This window comes from Bicyclus anynana, chromosome Z, assembly GCF_947172395.1.
Source record: "Bicyclus anynana chromosome Z, ilBicAnyn1.1, whole genome shotgun sequence".
Taxonomy (NCBI): Eukaryota; Metazoa; Arthropoda; class Insecta; order Lepidoptera; family Nymphalidae; genus Bicyclus; species Bicyclus anynana.
Genome location: NC_069110.1, coordinates 14,847,964 through 14,871,229, shown reverse-complemented (window position 1 = coordinate 14,871,229; position 23,266 = coordinate 14,847,964). Strand labels below are relative to the sequence as shown.

General features: G+C 34.0%; 2 protein-coding genes across 5 annotated transcripts in view; one reads left to right on the top strand and one right to left on the bottom strand.

Moving 5' to 3' along the window:
* Positions 1 to 2,337: 2,337 nt before the first annotated feature.
* On the bottom strand, positions 2,338 to 8,938 carry LOC128199746 (serine/arginine repetitive matrix protein 1-like). The gene is made up of 6 exons (XM_052890820.1): positions 8,900 to 8,938; positions 6,844 to 6,987; positions 5,814 to 5,957; positions 4,784 to 4,927; positions 3,754 to 3,897; positions 2,338 to 2,687 (listed from the first exon to the last, which is right to left on the bottom strand). Exons 1-6 carry the CDS (start codon positions 8,936 to 8,938, stop codon positions 2,544 to 2,546), a joined length of 759 nt encoding a protein of 252 aa, XP_052746780.1. The 3' UTR covers positions 2,338 to 2,543.
* Positions 8,939 to 16,820: 7,882 nt separating this feature from the next.
* LOC112057664 (voltage-gated potassium channel subunit beta-2) overlaps positions 16,821 to 23,266 on the top strand; it is a 49,844-nt gene continuing 43,398 nt past the window's right edge. For all 4 annotated transcript variants that reach the window (XM_024098158.2, XM_024098157.2, XM_024098156.2 and 1 more), the window contains exons 1-4: positions 16,821 to 16,907; positions 19,260 to 19,354; positions 22,183 to 22,284; positions 22,827 to 22,958. In XM_024098158.2, the coding sequence (XP_023953926.1) occupies positions 19,346 to 19,354; positions 22,183 to 22,284; positions 22,827 to 22,958 (243 nt within the window). In that variant the 5' untranslated portion in view covers positions 16,821 to 16,907; positions 19,260 to 19,345. The remainder of the gene's footprint in view (positions 16,908 to 19,259; positions 19,355 to 22,182; positions 22,285 to 22,826; positions 22,959 to 23,266) is intronic.

Below are 23,266 nucleotides of genomic sequence, written 5' to 3'. Positions count from 1 at the left end.
TAACTCATTCTGAGAGGAGACTCGAGCTCAGCAGTGAGCCGAATATGGGTTGATATTGATTATGATGATGATGGTCATAATAGATACCGCCATGTTTTTTATTCTTTACGGTACGACTATTGTACACGCACAGGCAATGGTTTGTGACCATACAGTATGTTCATTCTTTGTGTGTGAAATCGTGGCTGTTCTGAAGAGTTGTTAGAACTACCCTCTGTCTTCAACTGCCGACCCACGCATTCTAGACACAAATTCCATAAGGAATGTTTACGAAATACGACATATTTACCAGATCGTTTTTCCTCACACATTTGCACAAAAAATTGAGGAACTAATAAATAAAACTACTTAAGAATTTATCTAGTATGAAGTGCACGCCACTGCTGGTAGAGGTAAAGCTTATACATTTTTTTAGTAAGTAGGGTCTTTTAGGGTAGCTACTAATATTATTTTTATAGGCATATGATTTAGATCAGTGCGTTTTAAACTGTAAGTCGCGTGAAGCCAGTCGGGGCTCTGTGAATGTTTACGAAATACGACATATTTACCAGATCGTTTTTTCCTCACACATTTGCACAATAAATTGAGGAACTAATAAATAAAACTACTTAAGAATTTATCTAGTGTGTCGGCAGTGCCTTTGGCGCTGCAATGGGCGGCGGTAATCACTTTACATCAGGTGACCCACATACTCGTTAGCCTGCTATTATTGCATTAAAAAAACAATACCATATTTAATTATAATTTTTTTAATTTCATCGTTGCAATTTTATGATATGAGAGTAGATAAAATATTTTAAAGGCGCAAAACTTAGATACCTATTTATGATTTAGTTCGTTATTGTGTTCTACAAAACACAAGAAAGCATAGCTATGACGTGACTATGTATATATAAAAATGTTACGATTGAGCAAGGGAGAAATATCACAGAATTTGTTTGGTGGTCAGGGTCCAAGTGCGCTGCGTACACTGTACGAGCTTAACTACTGGTAGACAGTGGCGTTCATAAGGTTGTTGATCAGGGTACTAGTGTGACAATGCAACCAAACTTGGAAAATATGTACCTATTGTATAAGCATTAACAAAATATTTTTTTTGCATGCAGTGTTTTAATGCTTGTATGAAGTGCATGCCACTGCTGGTAGAGGTAAAGCTTATACATTTTTTTAGTAAGTAGGGTCTTTTAGGGTAGGAACTAATATTATTTTCATAGGCATATGCTTTAGATTAGTGCGTTTTAAACTGTAAGTCGCGTGAAGCCAGTCGGGGCTCGCTGGCAGAAAGAAAAAGGAAAGTTAGACTACAATAAAAATTGACTTGACTAATTTTCAAAAATTAATCAAATCGTTGCGCTATTTTTGAAATGTTATCAATCAAATCATTTTCAATATATTTCTCTTTTTTAGTTTTAATGCTGTGTTCGTTGATTCTAAATTCAAAAGTTTCTTAATCTGAGTGGGTACTTTTGTCAGCAATTTTGAGGGTATATTCGGATAAACTGCTTCACTGCTCTCAAGCTGTGAGCGTCCGCCATTGTTCGGCGTGGATTTTTGAAGCACAGCGCAGTGGCGTAGCGTGCCTCGGAGGGGCACTGTATCAAAATTAGTTAAGGGGCCCAAACAAAGGGTAAAGATTTCTCAAAAAGAAACAAAAATACTCGCTTAAAACAAATATGACAGTGACTTAACCTATGTAAGATGTTTCCATTTTTCCAATTAATCAGGAACAAAAAGAGATTGTAGATAACCTATATTTTACAAATTTTTGCTTTCACAAGGGGCCCCTGTTGTCCGCATATATAACACGTCCATTTCATAATCTTTCTCGGATTACGAGTAAACTGTTAATGGGTCCCCGTAGTTACAAAGTTGTTATCCCGCCTGAATTGCTTTTACTGACTGTTCATGACATCGATCACACCTCCACAAGCCCGGTACTCTCAGGCTGCTCACTTGTGACAAGAGTGCTGAGCGTGCCCGCAAATCGCCAATGTGATAAGAGATTGTGACGTCCTTCGTGGCGCAGTGGTATGCGCGGAGAATTTACAAGTCGGGAGTCCCCGGCTGGGCCAATTGAGGTAAACCGCGGACGGCCGGACGGACGGACGGACGGACATGGCGAAACTACAAGGGTTCCTTGTGGACTACGAAACCCTTAATAGAGAGCCTTAAATACGTTTTTCAATAGTGTTTTAATTGGCAGAACGAATAGAGGGTATTATTGACAAGTACTAAGCAAGCAACATGCAGGAAAATGGACTCCTTTTATAATGTCAGCCACTGATGATCAAGTAATCTCACATGTCTGCAGCCCTAACGGCTTGTCAACCGATAAAACTGATCGTGTGTTGGGCGCGATTTGCATGAACTATCAGTTTTATTAATTGTAAAGCCGTTAGCGCTGCAGGCATGTGAGATTACTTGATCATCAGTGGTTGACATTATATACAAATTACATTAGTTGAGAGCATCGTACTCGTACATCGTATCTGTTACCTATTTACAACTATTCTTTAGAAACAAAGGCATTAAGTAGTTATCATTTATTTAATACTTACCGATTTGCGACTTTCTGGACGATGATTTGGCGGGGTTACCTCTGTTGTCTTTGAATTTCTAAGCATTATAGGACTTCGGGGTCTATTATCCGCGGGTGGCGGTGGCTGAGGGCTCTTGCGAGTTGATTTCTGATAAACAAAGAAAAAAACTTTATAAAGTAGGTATGTGATAATAATCTATACTAACATTTTAAAGAAGAAATATTTGATTGTTTGTTTGTTTGTTTTTTGTTTGCATTGAATAGGCTCTGTAAATATTGAACCGATTTGAAAAAATGTTGGGAAGCTACACTATTCCCGATTGACATAGGCTATATTATATCACCTTATTGCTACGGGAACGAGAACCTCGCGGGTAAAACCATTTATAGTTATATATATTTATAGTTATAGGATGAAATAAGAAAAGGATACATAAAAAATAACTCCGGGAGTGAACTAACTAAAAATAATAATACCTGCTATTATTTATGTGGTAAAATGCAATATTACCTACTCGTATATACGGAGACGTGAAAAAATTCCAGAAGTAGGATGTAAAATTAAATTACAACGAAAACTATCAACTAAATAACAATTGCTATTTAAAAAGTTACAGTGGAACATCTTAAAAAACCTACTAGGAACACGAAAATTGCATACAAATTCCGTTGTTGATTAATTGGATAAAGTTTTCAGTGGACTCAGTGTCTGTTAAAACTAGAAAAATTATGTTTATCATGGGAACATATTTATTACATCTCTGAAGTGGTAAAAAGAAAATTGGGAAAATGAATTTTTTGTGTCCCTTGCCTACATGCAAAGTGAGGCTGATTTTTTACTCGTCTATCCCATAGTGTGAGGTTTCGTTATCGGTATTTTTGGGTCTAGAGTGGTCTAAAATTTAATCTACTGAACTATGAACCCTGGACTACGCGTACCCAACACGCACTTGGCCGGTTTTCTATAGTGTTTTTATACATAATATACATATTGAGGTAGAATGAATAGTAGGTATTATTGACTAGTACTTAGTAATCAGCGTAAGAACAAACTTGCGCGAAAATCATGGGACTTCTTTTAATATATAATATATAATATATAAGTTATGTTAGTTGATACCAAAGAGGTCAATGTTGATACCATATTACCTGTTTACAGTTCTTTAGATAATTATATAACATAACCATTAATTAGGTCGCTAGTTTATACTCACCACACCAAGGCTTTTAGTTTTCTCGCGAAATAGCAAGGCTGTGGTTTCTTCTTCTTTCTTTGCTGACTTTGTGAGATTTAAAGGACTTCGGGGTCTATTGTCGTTGGATGACGGTAGAAGAGTGGAGCTCCTGCGGATTGATTTCTGGAAACCAAGATTATTTTCAGGATAAAAAGTAGCCTATGTGCTAATCCAGAGTAAAATCTATTACCATTCCAAAATTCATCCAAATCGCTTCAGTAGTAGCAGTGTTAAAGAGTAACAAACATCCAAACACCCATACAAACTTTCGCGTTTATAATATTAGTAGAAAAATGCAATATTACCTACTCGTATATACGGATACGTGAAAAAAAATTAATGAAGTAGGATGTAAAATTAAATCAGAAGGAAAACTATTACTACTAAATAACAATTGCTATTTAAAAAGTTACAGTTGACCATCTTAAAAACCTACCCAGAACAAAATTGCATACAAATTCCGTTGTTAATTAATTGGATAAAGTTTTCAGTGAACTCAGTATCTATTAAAACTAGAAAAATTATGTTAGGCATGGGTACATAATTATTATATCTATGAAGTGGTAAAAAGAAATTTAGCAAAATGAATGTTTTGGGGTCCCTTGCCTACATGCAAAGTGAGGCTGATTTTTTACTCGTCTATCCCATAGTGTGGGGTTTCATTATCGGTATTTTTGGATCTAGAGTGGTCTAAAATTTAATCTACTGAACTATGAACCCTGGACTACGCGTACCCAACACGCACTTGGCCGGTTTTCTATAGTGTTTTTATACATAATATACATATTGAGGTAGAATGAATAGTAGGTATTATTGACTAGTACTTAGTAAGCAGCGTAAGAGCAAATATGCGCGAAAATCATGGGACTTCTTTTAATATATAATATATAATATATAAGTTATGTTAGTTGATACCAAAGAGGTCAATGTTGATACCATATTACCTGTTTACAGTTCTTTAGATAATTATATAACATAACCATTAATTAGGTCGCTAGTTTATACTCACCACACCAAGGCTTTTAGTTTTCTCGCGAAATAGCAAGGCTGTGGTTTCTTCTTCTTTCTTTGCTGACTTTGTGAGATTTAAAGGACTTCGGGGTCTTTTGTCGTTGGATGACGGTAGAAGAGTGGAGCTCCTGCGGATTGATTTCTGGAAACCAAGATTATTTTCAGGATAAAAAGTAGCCTATGTGCTAATTCAGAGTAAAATCTATTACCATTCCAAAATTCATCCAAATCGCTTCAGTAGTAGCAGTGTTAAAGAGTAACAAACATCCAAACACCCATACAAACTTTCGCGTTTATAATATTAGTAGAAAAATGCAATATTACCTACTCGTATATACGGATACGTGAAAAAAAATTAATGAAGTAGGATGTAAAATTAAATCAGAAGGAAAACTATTACTACTAAATAACAATTGCTATTTAAAAAGTTACAGTTGACCATCTTAAAAACCTACCCGGAACAAAATTGCATACAAATTCCGTTGTTAATTAATTGGATAAAGTTTTCAGTGAACTCAGTATCTATTAAAACTAGAAAAATTATGTTAGGCATGGGTACATAATTATTATATCTATGAAGTGGTAAAAAGAAATTTAGCAAAATGAATGTTTTGGGGTCCCTTGCCTACATGCAAAGTGAGGCTGATTTTTTACTCGTCTATCCCATAGTGTGGGGTTTCATTATCGGTATTTTTGGGTCTAGAGTGGTCTAAAATTTAATCTACTGAACTATGAACCCTGGACTACGCGTACCCAACACGCACTTGGCCGGTTTTCTATAGTGTTTTTATACATAATATACATATTGAGGTAGAATGAATAGTAGGTATTATTGACTAGTACTTAGTAAGCAGCGTAAGAGCAAATATGCGCGAAAATCATGGGACTTCTTTTAATATATAATATATAATATATAAGTTATGTTAGTTGATACCAAAGAGGTCAATGTTGATACCATATTACCTGTTTACAGTTCTTTAGATAATTATATAACATAACCATTAATTAGGTCGCTAGTTTATACTCACCACACCAAGGCTTTTAGTTTTCTCGCGAAATAGCAAGGCTGTGGTTTCTTCTTCTTTCTTTGCTGACTTTGTGAGATTTAAAGGACTTCGGGGTCTATTGTCGTTGGATGACGGTAGAAGAGTGGAGCTCCTGCGGATTGATTTCTGGAAACCAAGATTATTTTCAGGATAAAAAGTAGCCTATGTGCTAATTCAGAGTAAAATCTATTACCATTCCAAAATTCATCCAAATCGCTTCAGTAGTAGCAGTGTTAAAGAGTAACAAACATCCAAACACCCATACAAACTTTCGCGTTTATAATATTAGTAGAAAAATGCAATATTACCTACTCGTATATACGGATACGTGAAAAAAAATTAATGAAGTAGGATGTAAAATTAAATCAGAAGGAAAACTATTACTACTAAATAACAATTGCTATTTAAAAAGTTACAGTTGACCATCTTAAAAACCTACCCAGAACAAAATTGCATACAAATTCCGTTGTTAATTAATTGGATAAAGTTTTCAGTGAACTCAGTATCTATTAAAACTAGAAAAATTATGTTAGGCATGGGTACATAATTATTATATCTATGAAGTGGTAAAAAGAAATTTAGCAAAATGAATGTTTTGGGGTCCCTTGCCTACATGCAAAGTGAGGCTGATTTTTTACTCGTCTATCCCATAGTGTGGGGTTTCATTATCGGTATTTTTGGGTCTAGAGTGGTCTAAAATTTAATCTACTGAACTATGAACCCTGGACTACGCGTACCCAACACGCACTTGGCCGGTTTTCTATAGTGTTTTTATACATAATATACATATTGAGGTAGAATGAATAGTAGGTATTATTGACTAGTACTTAGTAAGCAGCGTAAGAGCAAATATGCGCGAAAATCATGGGACTTCTTTTAATATATAATATATAAGTTATGTTAGTTGATACCTAAGAGGTCAATGTTGATACCTTTATTATAATTACCTGTTTACAGTTCTTAAGATATTTATGTAACATAAACATAAACTAGGTCGCTAGTTTATACTTACCACACCACCGCTTTTAGTTTGCTCGGGTAAGAGCAAGGCTGTGGACTCTTCATTTTTCTGTACTGAGTTTCTTAGAAATATAGGACTTCGGGGTCTATTGTCGTTGGATGACGGTAGAAGAGTGGAGCTCCTGCGGATTGATTTCTGGAAACCAAGATTATTTTCGGGATAAAAAGTAGCCTATGTGCTAATCCAGAGTAAAATCTATTACCATTCCAAAATTCATCCAAATCGCTTCAGTAGTAGCAGTGTTAAAGAGTAACAAACATCCAAACACCCATACAAACTTTCGCGTTTATAATATTAGTAGGAAAATGCAATATTACCTACTCGTATATACGGATACGTGAAAAAAAAATACAGAAGTAGGATGTAAAATTAAATCAGAAGGAAAACTATTACTACTAAATAACAATTGCTATTTAAAAAGTTACAGTTGACCATCTTAAAATCCTACCCAGAACAAAATTGCATACAAATTCCGTTGTTAATTAATTGGATAAAGTTTTCAGTGAACTCAGTGTCTATTAAAACTGGAAAAATTATGTTAGGCATGGGTACATAATTATTATATCTATGAAGTGGTAAAAACAAATTTAGCAAAATGAATGTTTTGGGGTCCCTTGCCTACATGCAAAATGAGGCTGATTTTTTACTCATCTATCCCATAGTGTGGGGTTTCGTTATCGGTATTTTTGGGTCTAGAGTGGTCTAAAATTTAATCTACTGAACTATGAACCCTGGACTACGCGTACCCAACACGCACTTGGCCGGTTTATTTCTATAGTGTTTTTATACATAACTAGCGGACGCCCGCGACTTCGTCCGCGGAAAAATTGATGTAAACTTATCTACCTCTACCTTACCCTGCTAGTAAACCTACCCAACCCTACCCTACCCTACCCTACCTTACTCCTACCCTACCGCTAACGCTAACCCTACCCTCTCCCACCTTACCCCTACCCGAACCCTACCCGTAACCTATCCATACCCTATCCTACCCTACCCCTACCTTACTCCTACCCTACCGCTAACACTAACCCTTCCCTACCCCTACCTTACCCCTACCCTACCTGTACCCTACCCCTACTTTACCTTACCCTACCCTACCCCTATCCTACTCCTCCCCTACCCTATACGTTCCATATCCTTCCCCTACCTCTACCTTGTCTATAAAGAGGTAAAGTTTGTGTGGTTGCCGGGGGTAATCTCTGGATCTACTGGACCGATTTGGAAAATTCTTTTACCAATAGAAAGCTACATTATTTGCAAGTGTCATAGGCTATGTTTGGTCCTCATATTTAACGGGAACGGGAACCACGTAATTGAAACCGCGGGGCGTCATATAGCGACTTTTCTGCGACTTTCAGAAATTTTGTATTATCTCCTAAACTATATAACTAATTAACATACTGTAAAGGGCAAATCTTATCTCTATAATATCCTTGTGATTATTAAATAATTTATTTTGATAAGGATTTAAGTTTAGTTGTGTAAATAATGACGTAAACCTTAGTTTAAAATTTAAATAATTTATTAAAGAACTAAAGGTACTATATCTGCTAAAATATAAAAAATAGATATATGGTGTCGCGGACTTTTTTGTAGAACTTTTAAAGGTTCAAAAAGCCTCCATACATTTATTTCAGTTATACGCAATGGTTGAGGCAGCGCATGCGAATAAGTAAGTTTTTCGGTCCGACCTGTAAGAGAAAACCCGCGATAACTCAGTAGTTTTATATGATAGAAATATAATATATCTATAGCACTCCCCGATAACGTAGCATTCTACTGGTGAAAGAATTTTTAAAATCGGACCAGTAGTTCCGAAGACCCCATTTCAAAGAATTGTTACAAACTTACAAACTTACAAACTTTACCTCTTTATAATATTAGTATAGATATACATATTCAGGTAGAATGAATAGTAGGTATTATTGACTAGTACTTAGTAATCAGCGTAAGAGCAAATTTGCGCGAATATCATGGGACTTCTTTTATAATATATAAGTTATGTTAGTTGATACCTAAGAGGTCAATGTTGATACCATATTACCTGTTTACAGTTCTTTAGATAATTATATAACATAACCATTAATTAGGTCGCTAGTTTATACTCACCACACCAAGGCTTTTAGTTTTCTCGCGAAATAGCAAGGCTGTGGTTTCTTCTTCTTTCTTTGCTGACTTTGTGAGATTTAAAGGACTTCGGGGTCTATTGTCGTTGGATGACGGTAGAAGAGTGGAGCTCCTGCGGATTGATTTCTGGAAACCAAGATTATTTTCAGGATAAAAAGTAGCGTATGTGCTAATCCAGAGTAAAATCTATTACCATTCCAAAATTCAACCAAATCGCTTCAGTAGTAGCAGTGTTAAAGAGTAACAAACATCCAAACACCCATACAAACTTTCGCGTTTATAATATTAGTAGGAAAATGCAATATTACCTACTCGTATATACGGATACGTGAAAAAAAAATACAGAAGTAGGATGTAAAATTAAATCAGAAGGAACACTATTACTACTAAGTAACAATTGCAATTTAAAAAGTTACAGTTGACCATCTTAAAAACCTACCCGGAACAAAATTGCATACAAATTCCGTTGTTAATTAATTGGATAAAGTTTTCAGTGAACTCAGTGTCTATTAAAACTAGAAAAATTATATTAGGCATGGGTACATAATTATTATATCTATGAAGTGGTAAAAAGAAATTTAGCAAAATGAATGTTTTGGGGTCCCTTGCCTACATGCAAAGTGAGGCTGATTTTTTACTCGTCTATCCCATAGTGTGGGGTTTCATTATCGGTATTTTTGGGTCTAGAGTGGTCTAAAATTTAATCTACTGAACTATGAACCCTGGACTACGCGTACCCAACACGCACTTGGCCGGTTTTCTATAGTGTTTTTATACATAATATACATATTGAGGTAGAATGAATAGTAGGTATTATTGACTAGTACTTAGTAAGCAGCGTAAGAGCAAATATGCGCGAAAATCATGGGACTTCTTTTAATATATAATATATAATATATAAGTTATGTTAGTTGATACCAAAGAGGTCAATGTTGATACCATATTACCTGTTTACAGTTCTTTAGATAATTATATAACATAACCATTAATTAGGTCGCTAGTTTATACTCACCACACCAAGGCTTTTAGTTTTCTCGCGAAATAGCAAGGCTGTGGTTTCTTCTTCTTTCTTTGCTGACTTTGTGAGATTTAAAGGACTTCGGGGTCTATTGTCGTTGGATGACGGTAGAAGAGTGGAGCTCCTGCGGATTGATTTCTGGAAACCAAGATTATTTTCAGGATAAAAAGTAGCCTATGTGCTAATTCAGTGTAAAATCTATTACCATTCCAAAATTCATCCAAATCTCTTCAGTAGTAGCAGTGTTAAAGAGTAACAAACATCCAAACACCCATACAAACTTTCGCGTTTATAATATTAGTAGGAAAATGCAATATTACCTACTCGTATATACGGATACGTGAAAAAAAAATACAGAAGTAGGATGTAAAATTAAATCAGAAGGAAAACTATTACTACTAAATAACAATTGCTATTTAAAAAGCTACAGTTGACCATCTTAAAAACCTACCCAGAACAAAATTGCATACAAATTCCGTTGTTAATTAATTGGATAAAGTTTTCAGTGAACTCAGTATCTATTAAAACTAGAAAAATTATGTTAGGCATGGGTACATAATTATTATATCTATGAAGTGGTAAAAAGAAATTTAGCAAAATGAATGTTTTGGGGTCCCTTGCCTACATGCAAAGTGAGGCTGATTTTTTACTCGTCTATCCCATAGTGTGGGGTTTCATTATCGGTATTTTTGGGTCTAGAGTGGTCTAAAATTTAATCTACTGAACTATGAACCCTGGACTACGCGTACCCAACACGCACTTGGCCGGTTTTCTATAGTGTTTTTATACATAATATACATATTGAGGTAGAATGAATAGTAGGTATTATTGACTAGTACTTAGTAAGCAGCGTAAGAGCAAATATGCGCGAAAATCATGGGACTTCTTTTAATATATAATATATAATATATAAGTTATGTTAGTTGATACCAAAGAGGTCAATGTTGATACCATATTACCTGTTTACAGTTCTTTAGATAATTATGTAACATAACCATTAATTAGGTCGCTAATTTATACTTACCACACCAAAGCTTTTAGTTTGCTCGGGTAAGAGCAAGGCTGTGGTCTCTTCAAACTTTACTGATTTTCTAAGCCATATAGGACTTCGGGGTCTATTGTCGATTGAGGATGGTGGTGGAGTGAAACTCCTGCGGATTGATTTCTGAGAAACAAAGACAAATGCTTCAAATAATGTGACAATCTATACTAATATTATAAAGCTGAAGAGGTTTGTTTGTTTGATTGAAAACTGTTTGTTTGTTTGATTGAACGCGCTAATCTAAGAAACTACTGGTCCGATTTGAAAAACTCTTTCAGTGTTAGATAGCCCATTTATCGAGGAAGGCTATAGGCTATATATTATTGCCATATTCTTACGGGAACGGGAACCACGCGGCGTCAGCTAGTTATTTATAAAAATGTATTTATTGCACTACATAGCTAGCTATAGAAAAAGAGAAGATACTTTAGTTTTATTATATACAGAGCTTTAGCAAGCTTGACGTTAAATGTAATATGATGCATGTTAAATTATACGTACTCGTACATGCATTAGAAATCATTCTATTTATATTAAAATTTATTATTAATTGAAGTAATTATTAAATATAAAGTAGAATTAATGTTGAAAAAACAGTTGAATAAATCGACACTAACAATTTATACTACACCAAATTTTTGTAAAGACTTTTTTCATGTCAAAAGATGTCTTTTTTATAATAAAAATAATATAAATAATGTGATAAAAAATCATGATGTAATATGCAAAAATAATGAAGTTACAAGTCTTACAACACGCAAAGTAGGTAGATATACTTTTTTAAACAGTGGCGTAGCGTGCATTGGAGGGGTCTGTGTCAAAATCAGTTGGGGGCCCAAATTAAGGGTTAATTCTCATAAAAGAAACGAAAATGCTCGCTATAAATATGACTTAACGTATGTTTCCAACTTCTGGGCTCACGCATAACCAAACTCTGTAGGTTTTTATGTTTTTTTTTTCGTGAAGAACTACATTAAGTTACATTAAGGATTACATTTTAATAATGTATGTAGTCTCACACGTTAGGGATCTATGTAGTCCGGGGCCCCGTATCATTGATACGTAGCTACACCCCTGTTTTGAAATCATTCGATTTAAATTACGCCAACTATTATTATTAGCGGAGTGTGCGCGGGGAGTGGATGCACCACTTGTTCAATTGTTTTCAATATCAAAGGATGAAATGAGATGAGTATATATGGCTTTGCATAAAAAATGTTTGATACATTTAAAATTATGTCTTAATTTGTATAGATGGTTGAAATAGAACTAGAAGTGATGGATTCTAACATAAAATCTATTATTATTAGAAAGATTTAACAACTATTTTAATCACAAGTGATTTAAAACTGGGCATCAGGAATATCTAAGTAGGTACATGAATCATGTACCTACTTGGTATAATCTGAATATCATGTAACATGATATTCAGATTTTCGAGTACCTTAGATATAGGTATAGAAGTATTTAACAAGTAGAGATTACTGCGGCCACTTTGTTATTTAAAAAGTATTATATAAGAATAATTATAGGTAGGTATATACGAATAGCTATAAAAGAAAACATAGACTAAGTTTAATTAAAGTATAGAGTAAGATCTATAAACATATACGTATACGTATAATTATGTAAGAAAAGCTTTGCATAAAAGACAAAGAAAAATGGGTTGCAAACAAAATTTGGTAGCCAAATAAATGAAGTGTAGAACTGGTATTCAATGAAGTGTTTGATACAACATGCTTCAGCTGAAGAATATTTAGAAACATTACTATGAAAGTTCACAGTAAAACGCGAAGGTGTCCGTCAGTCAGAGGGACTATAACATAAATGAATGGCATTTTTTTTAATATATCGGAAATGTTTTAAATAATGTATTACTTAATTATTTCACATACTGTGGAAACTTAAAAGTAAAACAGTGAAACATAGTAAAGGTTGTAAATAGAAATACCTACATGAAAAAAAACGTAATATATTAGTAGGTAGGTACCTAAGACAACAATTAAACATAATAGTAGGTTATTAGATAACAAGTTATTGTGTTGTAAAAGTATATAGGTAACTTATATGGTAGATTATAAAAAAACAATGTAATTTATCAGAATAAATAATGTATATAATCTAGTCTAGTCTTATACATATGTATAGTCTGTATGTTTAATACTATACAAGATTTTTACTGATAGCCCGACTAGGTATTCCCTAAAGTTTTACCAAGTCATTGTTGCATGCGTGTATAAGGCTGTCGATCAGGGTATGCACTAGTAATAAAATTAATCAAACTGGAATGGTCTGTATTTAATAAGCATTAAGAAGACAACTCTTAGGGTATGCATGTATAAAGTGCACGCCACTGCATTATTGCTGTCTCTTTTAAAATTGTTTAAGATTATTTAAGGCATTTAATATGGTTCTGCATTCCAGCGTGTTAAACTGTTTTATATAATATGTGTATCAGAACATTAAAAGTTAAAACATGCAAACCTATATACCTACGCTGGGTATAAGGTATTCTATCCAAAAGCTTACTAAAAGTTTAGGGGGATAATCATTTATTTTTTAGCTGATTTTAATAGCATCACAGTAGCATTTTATTTTTATATTCTCTAAAAATAAAGCAATCTAATGTCAGCTAATATTTTGTGATTAATATACGTATTATGCGATAATAATAATATGAATAATATAGATAAAATATATGAACCTTGAATTTAAAAGTCTTCTTAGTTTATTCGTAAATTGCTAGTTACCTAGTTTTGCGTTGTTTAGTGTTTTGGCTGGTAGGAGGCTTCGGCCGTGGCTAGCCACACTACCGGCTAACGTACCGCCAAGCAGTTTAGCGTTTCGGTAGGATGTCGTCTCATCCTACTCCTAACCCGCTTCCATCTTAGATTGCATCATCACATAGGTACTATCAGGTAAGATTTTAGTCAAGGGCTAACTTGTAAAGAATAAAAAAAGTCTCTATCTCTAAATATATATCTAATTCTACGACTAAAAGAAGCTTAATTTTGTTACAGCTTAAAGGACCTGAGTAATTTATATGAATATTAAGTGTTACGGTATATCAGCGTTAGCTTTTAGCGTTTCCTGCTCTGTGGGTTTAACATAAAACACAGTGCATCATCATCATTATCAACCCATATTTGGCTCACTGCTGAGCACGAGTCTCCTCTCGGAATGAGAGGTGTTAGACCAATAGTTCACCACGCAGGCCCAATGCGGATTGGCAGACTTCACACACGCAGAGATTTAAGAATACTCTCAGGTATGCAGGTTTCCTCACGATGTTTTTCCTTCACCGTTTGAGATCCGTGATGTTTAATTTCTTAAAATGCACATAGCTGAAAAGGAGGTGCATGCTCCGGTCCGCATTCGAACCTACGCCCTCCGGAATCAGAGGCAAAGGTCATATCCTCTGGGCTATCACGGCTCTAGATACAGTGCATTCGATGGAAAATTCCAGAATACAATATATGCTGTTATGAATATTCATGCTTTATTGCTTGCATGCTTATTTATAATATTATTTTATATTTTCATAATGTTCGTTTTAATATGAAAAGTCTTTGAAAATAAAACTACTGTCGATATTCCATTTAAATACGTGAGTAAAAAACTGAGCTTTTCTAAGAACTCCTCTTAATGCCATTATTTTCTCGGAAAACAAGTTTATTAAATTAGCTTGAAAGGTAATAAGAGTAACTTGATTTCAACGTAAATGGGGATGCGACATTGGAAGCTTTAATGGTAGTCTACGTTTACCTAGGTATTTACTTATATTTTCTTTTCTTATTGTAGCCGTGATAGCCCAGTGGATACGACCTCTGCCTCCGATTCCGGAGGGTGTGGGTTCGAATCCGGTCCGAGGCATACGCCTCCAACTTTTCAATTGTGTGCATTTTAAGAAATTAAATATCACGTGTCTCTAACGGTGAAGGAATAACATCGTGAGCAAACCTGCTCAAAGAATTTTTGTAATTCTCTGCGTATGTGAAGTCTGCCAATTCGCATTGGGCCAGCGTGGTGGACTATTGGCCTAACCCCTCTTATTCTGAGAGGAGACTCGAGCTAAGCAGTGAGCCGATTATGGGCTGATCAAATCAAAAAATCTTTTCTTAACTTTGTTGTTCCAATGGTTGGTTGGTTGGACTGTGAGGTTTTTAGTCGGACTGTGAAGTTTTTAGTTGCACCTACTTTTTTTCAATAATTTGTAGGTAATAGCTAGTAGGGAAGTTGGTGCTGAAACAGCGACTCACAATATTTGTGCACATTCAAGACAAAAGTTGATAGACATCTAGCAAAAGTGCTACGAGAATAACCTACTGTTCGTTATCAATCCATATTCGGCTCACTGCTGAGTTCGAGTCTCCTCTCAGAATGAGAGGGATTAGGCCAATAGTCCACCACGCTGGCCCAATGCGGATTGGCGGACTTAACATTATACTACAACATTGCTCCGAAATCCGAGTGATCCGTATGTCCATTTCGTATAAATACAAGATATTTTAGACAAATATAATCCACATAAGTTGAATCACAATAAAATAAAAACTTTCTAGTGTTGCATTATAGTCCGGCCGATCAGAGTTCCCGTTTCCGACGAGTCGTGATCGAAAGGGACAAACATATTCAATTACATTTGCTTTGTTATTTTGTTTCATCATTCTCTGAGCCAGCCAGACGCACCTTTATGAGCCGATAATCAATATTTTTAGGATTATATACTACTAGCGGACGCCCGCGACTTCGTCCGCATCAAACTCGATATAAACTTTCATTTACCTCTACCCTACCCTTATCATACCCTATTCCTACCCTACCCCTACCCTAAGCAAAGTTTGTGTGGTTTTAGGGGGTAATATCTGTATCTACAGAACCAATTTTGAAAATTCTTTCACCGATAGAAAGCTACGTTGTTTGCGAGTGTCATAGGCATATTTTTACTCCGTGTTCTTTCGGGTACAGGAACTATGTGGGTGAAACCGTGGGGCGTCTTTTAGTGGAATTTTTGCGCCTTTTAGAAATTTTGTATTATCTCCGAAGCTATATGACTAATTAACACACTGTAAAAGGGAAATCTTATCTCTATAATATCGTCTTGATTACTAAGTAATTAATTTATATAAGGATTTAAGTTTAGTTGTGTAAATAATGACGTAAACCTTAGTATTTGATTTAAATAATTTATTAAAGTACAAAAGGTACTATATCTGCTAAAGTATAGTAGATAGATATATGCTGTCGCTACACTTTTTGTAGAAAATAATGTGTTCTGCAAAGTTGTAGTAAATTATGTTATTCAAACATCAGTAGTTTTGCAGCGCACTCCATGTAAACAAAACTTTTGTACACCGTGGGTTACAGCATTGCAGTTTCAGGAAGGATCCCTAATTTTTCAAAAAAATATAATATTGCCTATAGCCTTCCACGACAAATGGGCTATCTATCACTGAAAGTATTTTTCAAATCGGACCATTAGTTCCTGAGATTAGCGCGTTCAAACAAACAAACAAACAAACAAACAAACGAATTCTTCAGCTTTATAATATTAGTATACGAGTAGATTAGTATAGATAATATTTTGAGTTTTATCGATCGTTATGGTGAATTTTCACTTGTCCATCTAGTTTATGTAGAGCGTCTGATTGGAACACAGATTTAGGAATATGGAGCTTTTGGACGTTTGCCAATATCTCACTATACGCGATACCGTGAAAATAAACATCTATGAATAAATTTTCACGGTTTACACATTCAGTCGGTTTCAACCTCGGAAGCTGTATAGCCTTGATCACTATAAAGATTCAATTTATTTTTCTAAACTGGCTCACCAATTTTGGATTTCTTACCACCCGCCTACTGGTATGTACTCATAAATAAAAATACCGTAACATGCTTAACATGCACCGTAACGTACTTCTGCTTAATTTTTCTTTTAAGTCAAAAATCCATTTGTTATCTTAAAAAGTTTAATACAAACAATAAAAATGACTCTTCAAGCTATTGTGTATTTAGGCTCTTTCGAAACACTTTATTTTTACCCGCCTTCAAAAATAGGAGGATATTTCTCAATTCGACCGTATGTACATTGTGTATATTTGTTTTTTTTTAATTTGTGTTCGCGCATAACTTCGTCGTTTACGAAACGATTCTGATGATTATTTTTTGGGGGAAAGGAGATATTCCGAGAGTGGTACCATGTGATTGGTAGTGGTACCATGTGATGATGGAATTCTGAAGAAATCGAGGGAAGCCTTCGAAAACCGTTGGGGCGGCCAGTGCTTTTCTTATTTATTTCATTAAGTATTTTGAAGCACTATAAGTTAATGACGGTCTGCAGTCAATCTGATGATGTAGCCGAAATACAGACGAGGGGAAATCAACGATCGTTACAGCCTGCAGTTACATTGTGTTTAGGTTTGATTAATTTGTATTGATGAGAACTTTAAATCTAGATGTTGATGTGTTGTGACTGTCATTCGATGTGATGTGGTGATAGAGACGAAGGGTAGTTAAGAGAACTCCTCAACGGTTTACAGTGGTTACCTTGAGATTGGGATTGATTAATTGTTTATGTTGTGTCTGTCATTAAGGGGTTGGTAATGAAGACAAAGGACAGTTAAGGGAAATTCTTAACGGCTTGCACTTAACCTTGTAGTTAGGCTTAGTTAATTTGTAATGATAATAACTATTCACCTAGATGAGTTGTGAATGTCTTTTAGTGTCTGATGATGAAGACGAGCAACAGTTAAGGGAACTTCTCATCTGTTATGATACATTCCATGTTTTTTTGAATAATTATACTTCGTAGGGGTATACGGGGAGTGAAATTTTGTATGCAAGTAAAGCGTTAGGTATTTTTTAAATCGGGATTGTAACTAGAACAACTTTGTAATCATAAGAAAATAACGACGTGGTTTAAGGATTTATAATCTAAATGCCTAATATTTTTTTATACTTGCAACATAAGTGTTATCAGTAAAAATGGATAAATGAAAAAAAAGGACGAGATTTCAAAAATTCAACCGACTTCTTAATCACAAAAATGTTTTCACTAAACTAAAAAGCGAAAAACAACATCGTAATTAAAAAATTTAAAATGTTTTCACTATTGAACTGAAAAGCAAAAAATAACATCATATGTGATACATATGTGCTACCTTCTGATCACAAAGATGCAAAGACGATCACAAAGATGCAAAGATGTTATCCATTGACTCTAGCCGTTTGCATGATAGTGATTTTGGATGTTAAGAAAGTTTTTACTCGTGGTTCTTTCAGAAATGGCTTTAATTAATTCGCCACTGGCTTGGCACCGCCTGCAAACTGATTAAAAGGTAGCACATATGATGTTATTTTTTTACTTTTCAGTTTAGCGAAAATATTTTGCAATTTTGTTTAATAAAAAAATCAACCGACATAGAAAACGGTTAAGTTATATAAATGTTCAGTTAAAGCTCAGATATTATAATGTCAGGTCTAGTGTATGCACAGAACATAGATAACGCTAAAGCTTACGCTAATACCTGAGTGTATGTACAATTTAAAGAATATTTCGGTAGGTATATATATATATATATATATATATGACTGACTAGATTTTATTTATGGCCATCCAAATGGACCTACCTACCGACTGATAATATATATATATATATATATATATATACATACATACATTAGTAATGAATTCAAAGTTCATATATATTACCACTATAGCACTCAAGATGATAGAAGAATAAAAATATTAGTAATGATTATATGTATTTAGACTCTATGGCATAGTATGTAGCTATAGAAAATAAAAAAGAAAATGAGATAAAATAGATCATGCTAATTGATATTGAACTGTAATCTGTTTACAACCCATCAACCTTGTCACCACTAAAACATAAGTACAGCATACAGCATAGGTACCCTTAAAATCCCAAAGGGCAATCGCATGGTCCTTTCTGGTTTTTTCCCTTTTTCAAAAATGGAATATCAATTAAATTATTACATTTAATTACTTAGATAACACAAAAATCGGAAAAAAGACACATGATACCGAAAATTAAACAATTACATGCATGATGGTTAGATGTCAATGATAAAAAATATCTGATTATTCTATAAAACAATGTAAGTTTTGCTTACCCGCAAATTATAAGGATGCATCTTGGTGCTTCACTTTATGTCCACCTTTAATATTTTATTTTCTTTGGTTCTTTCTAGGGGCGAAACATACATCTAGTGGAGATGAAACGCCACCAATTCCAGAAGAAGAACTGGAACAACAAAAAATTGAACATGAAAGACAAATGCAAAAGGTTCGCATTGATCTATATCTATAAACGAGCAGTTTAAGAATTACAACTGGTCATCAAAGTTTCCTAATTTTGTCACTCACTGCCTAACCTGCCTAAAACTCTAAGCCCTCATTCGCAACAAAGTTTTTTTCAATGGGCGTTAAAAAAACGTAAAATACAATTAGTGTTTAGTGTATGAATAAAGGAAAAATTAGAAAAAAATAAAATTTCATGCCAGTTTTGCATTAATAACTTTGTAAATACATATATAGGATTACATTGTTATATTTGCAGAGAATGATTCGGAGTTGAATAAATCAGAGTTTCTCTATATTGTTAACAGTGGTTATAATTATGTTCAAATTTAACTAGTAAATGCAAAAGTTATGCTTGAGCCGCACTTAACTGTCACTAAACAAAATCAGGCCGAGAAAATCGTCTCACCGGCGGCGCCTGTCCGCGAAGATAAGAGATCATGTCTATTTTTATTTTAGATCGATCGATTGAGGTACTGAAAGGTAGAATACGCTTATCTGGCAATGTATGAAGGGTTGGCAGAGGAAGTGAACTTTGTTGATGACGATATTGATGAAGAAGATGTATAAAATATTGACGATAATACTACTTCCAGTATATTATAATCTCCGTTATATTTATTTGTTTAGATTACTATAGGCTATTTATTAATTCGGCGGAATTGGGACAATTTTATTTCCGGTTCCACTTTTGAAATTTCAGTTGTCACAAACCTTTTTTCTGCTGTTTGTTTCATCAAACCAAACTAAAAAATCATTCTTAATATGAAAATTGATTTCACCTAAATTTATTACAGAAATAAATATTTAGTAATTTTAATAAAAAAATCCAAATAATGCACACTTTATAGTATAATTAAAATAATTTATTTTGCTATGTTAGGAAAAAATAAACATCAGAAGTAATTAAAGAAAGCTCTATTTATCGATTAGCATCATAGTCGTGGCCAATATCGCCATCTTCATCAACATCATCATCATTATCCCCAATATTAAACGTAAAAAGAATCAACATTATTAATTAGGTGGTGGTCTCGCCACATGACCCGTACCCTGCTAGACCCAAACCAACTCGATTGAGTTGAGCTTGCAGTGAACTGCACAGACTCGCAGGGGGTAAACAAAGAATAGTGATACTGTGTTGTACTGCTAAATCTATGATGAATTTATTATATATTTATGAAGATGATTGAACATCGAATTATAGTTATAGATTCCATGTGGGACAAAAGTAGTCCAATGGCAGTTCTAACTGTTGTACTTAGACTCGTCGCAGGGCTGCTTTTGTCCCACGTGTTTATAATATTTTATTAGCAGAAAGAAATTTTGAAGCCTATTTAATGCAAACAAACGAACAAACAAATAATCAATTCTTTCCTCTATAAATATTAGTATATATTAAATATTATTGGTTTCAAATTAAAAACATAATAAAATGCAATAAATAAGTGAAAGTCAATAAGTTCCAAGGACCTAAAAAAAAAAAAAAAAGTTACAGACAAACAAACTTGCGGATGGGACAATATTGTGATGATGGCGATTCTAGTGTTAACAAATAAAAACTGTCTGGGCTTCTATATTTGTGTGGTATATAAACGGTGTTTATAAAGCTATGGAAATTGCATTTGATCGTAAATTCAATAAATTTTTTTATAGAGTCCAAAATAACATCGCAAATAATACTTCAATTTATTAAAAAGGTTTGTGAAATCTGCTGTCTTTCCTGGTCTGGCTAGTTGATGATATTTTTTCCCCACGTCATTTCTATCGAATTTGATATTTTGTAAATTGTGTTGCTTAAAATTAAGATAATATTATATTGATTTATAATTAAATTGAAACTTAAGTCTGTATAAATTTCAGTTTTAGAATCGAAAGAATAAGTTTCGTTTTAGTTGAACTTGTCATCTTTTTTTATGGGAAGTGTTTTACATATAGAAACACCGGAAACAGAAATAGAAATGTCAGAATTCTACGGAATGAGTAAATGGACTAAAGGTTTCATTGAGATATAAAAAAATGATTTGTGAAAGATATAAGGATAAGCAATGTGTCAAATTAAAGGTTTATTTATTTATATTAATCAAATGTCAAAAAAAAAAAAATCCTTCAAGATTATAATCATTTTGAGGACCGTTTTTTATAGGCTACTTTATATGTTTATTTACATATTTTTCCAATAATTAAAACCAGGTGTATTTTTACCCATTGCACTCCTAATGGTTTACAAAATCATTGTAGCCTTTAAGGGTTAGATCAACTGAGTTTCGAGAATTGCTACATTTTACAAATGTTGTTTTTTATGACATCTATCATATTCATACTTATATTATAAGTGGAAAAGTGATTTAATTTGTTTGTTACGCTTTCAAGACCGATCAAACCGATTAAAAAAAATGCGTGTCAGCTCCGACGCATGAATGGAGTTTACTCTTTTAGATCGACTGTCTAAATAGGTGTATGTTGCCATGCAGCATACACTATGTACGTCTCAATACTTACGCCTGAAAAATGAAAGATGCGCAGAATAGGTTGCGCACAAAAAACGTAACGCTGTAATTCGTTCATCGAATTTTACTGCCCATATTTTTTATACCGGGGGCATATATAAAATATCGATTCTTAAGGAGCAAACTTCAAAAATCTTTCACCCATGGAAAGGTTTTATTAGCATCGAGCGACATATTCTATATTCTGTCTACTTATTTCTACAAGAACGGGCATTACGCGACTGAAACCGCAGGGCGTCCGTTCCGTGTTCCATATATTATTTGCTGTTAGAGATCATGATTTTATATACCTATTTCTAATCAGGAAAAAGAATGTCAAGCAAGAGAAGCAGAGGAGGTTAGGAAGTTGGACATAAAACTTCTCCACCAACGAGCCATCGAAGCTGAGGAAGAGCATAAGCGAGAGGTAACAACTAAACATTTTATATTATCATCTATTTATTATCTTTATTTTGATTTTCAAGTAATATGTTCTAGACAACTTGTGAATGCGAACTTTGAACTTTTGAACACGGAGTAGTGAAAGAACTACACAAAAGAAGTGTACCAATACTGACACAGCTCTATCTATCTAACCTAACTAGTATAGATGATAGTAACTGTTGAAGGATCAGGCTACCTGCTCAAATACTCGTATATTTTAGCAACAATATGAACGACAAAAAAAATACAAATAATGTATTACTTTTGTCGTTCATGATTTTCATGTCATGAAATTATTTTCAAGGCATGATTTTTTAAAAAGAGCAACTGCTGGTTAGTTTACCGTCACATCTAACGAGGTCTAGCTTCTAAAACGATATAAAAGCCCTGTCCGGTACACATACTTGACTTTTCAAAAGTACAATAGTTTTATCTACTTAATATAAAGTAACCTAATAATTATAAATTACAATCCCTAAAATAGGCAAATTTTATTTAATATGAAAACATATATAAAATATATAGATCGCAGCAGTTGAAGAACTTCGTGGCTTAAATACTTCGTGGTCGCATCACAGACTCTGTGATTTGCAGCGGCAAGCTGGCACTAGATGGCGTAACAGTCGCCCTTCAATACCAGACACCAAGCACTACAGAGTGAGTATTAGTTAAGCCAACATTACCAGATATTAAATCTGCACATTATGGAAATAAACTTAAACCAGCCCTGTTTAGACCAGGGCCGAATCCTTTAAAAATGGTAAATAGTGAAAAAAATTACAGTAGGATGAAACAGATTAGGAAAAGAAGGGAAATGATAAAAATGAAAGGAAAAAAGTTTGTATAAGGGTAAAAAATGGTTCTTGTGAAGTAAATTTTTTGAATTTTCCGAGAAGATTTTTTATAGCAATGTATATTACTTACACCATCGGAAAGTAGTGTTTTTGACGAACAAAAAGTCGTTG

Excerpts from the sequence above, each read along its gene's own strand:
- LOC128199746 (XM_052890820.1), bottom strand. The coding sequence starts at position 8,938 with ATGGTTATGTTATATAATTATCTAAAGAACTGTAAACAG. Across the intron at positions 5,958-6,843 it reads AAACTAAAAGCGGTGGTGTG|AAATCAATCCGCAGGAGCTC; the intron begins GTAAGTATAAAC and ends CTTGGTTTCCAG. Across the intron at positions 2,688-3,753 it reads AAACTAAAAGCCTTGGTGTG|AAATCAACTCGCAAGAGCCC; the intron begins GTGAGTATAAAC and ends TTTGTTTATCAG.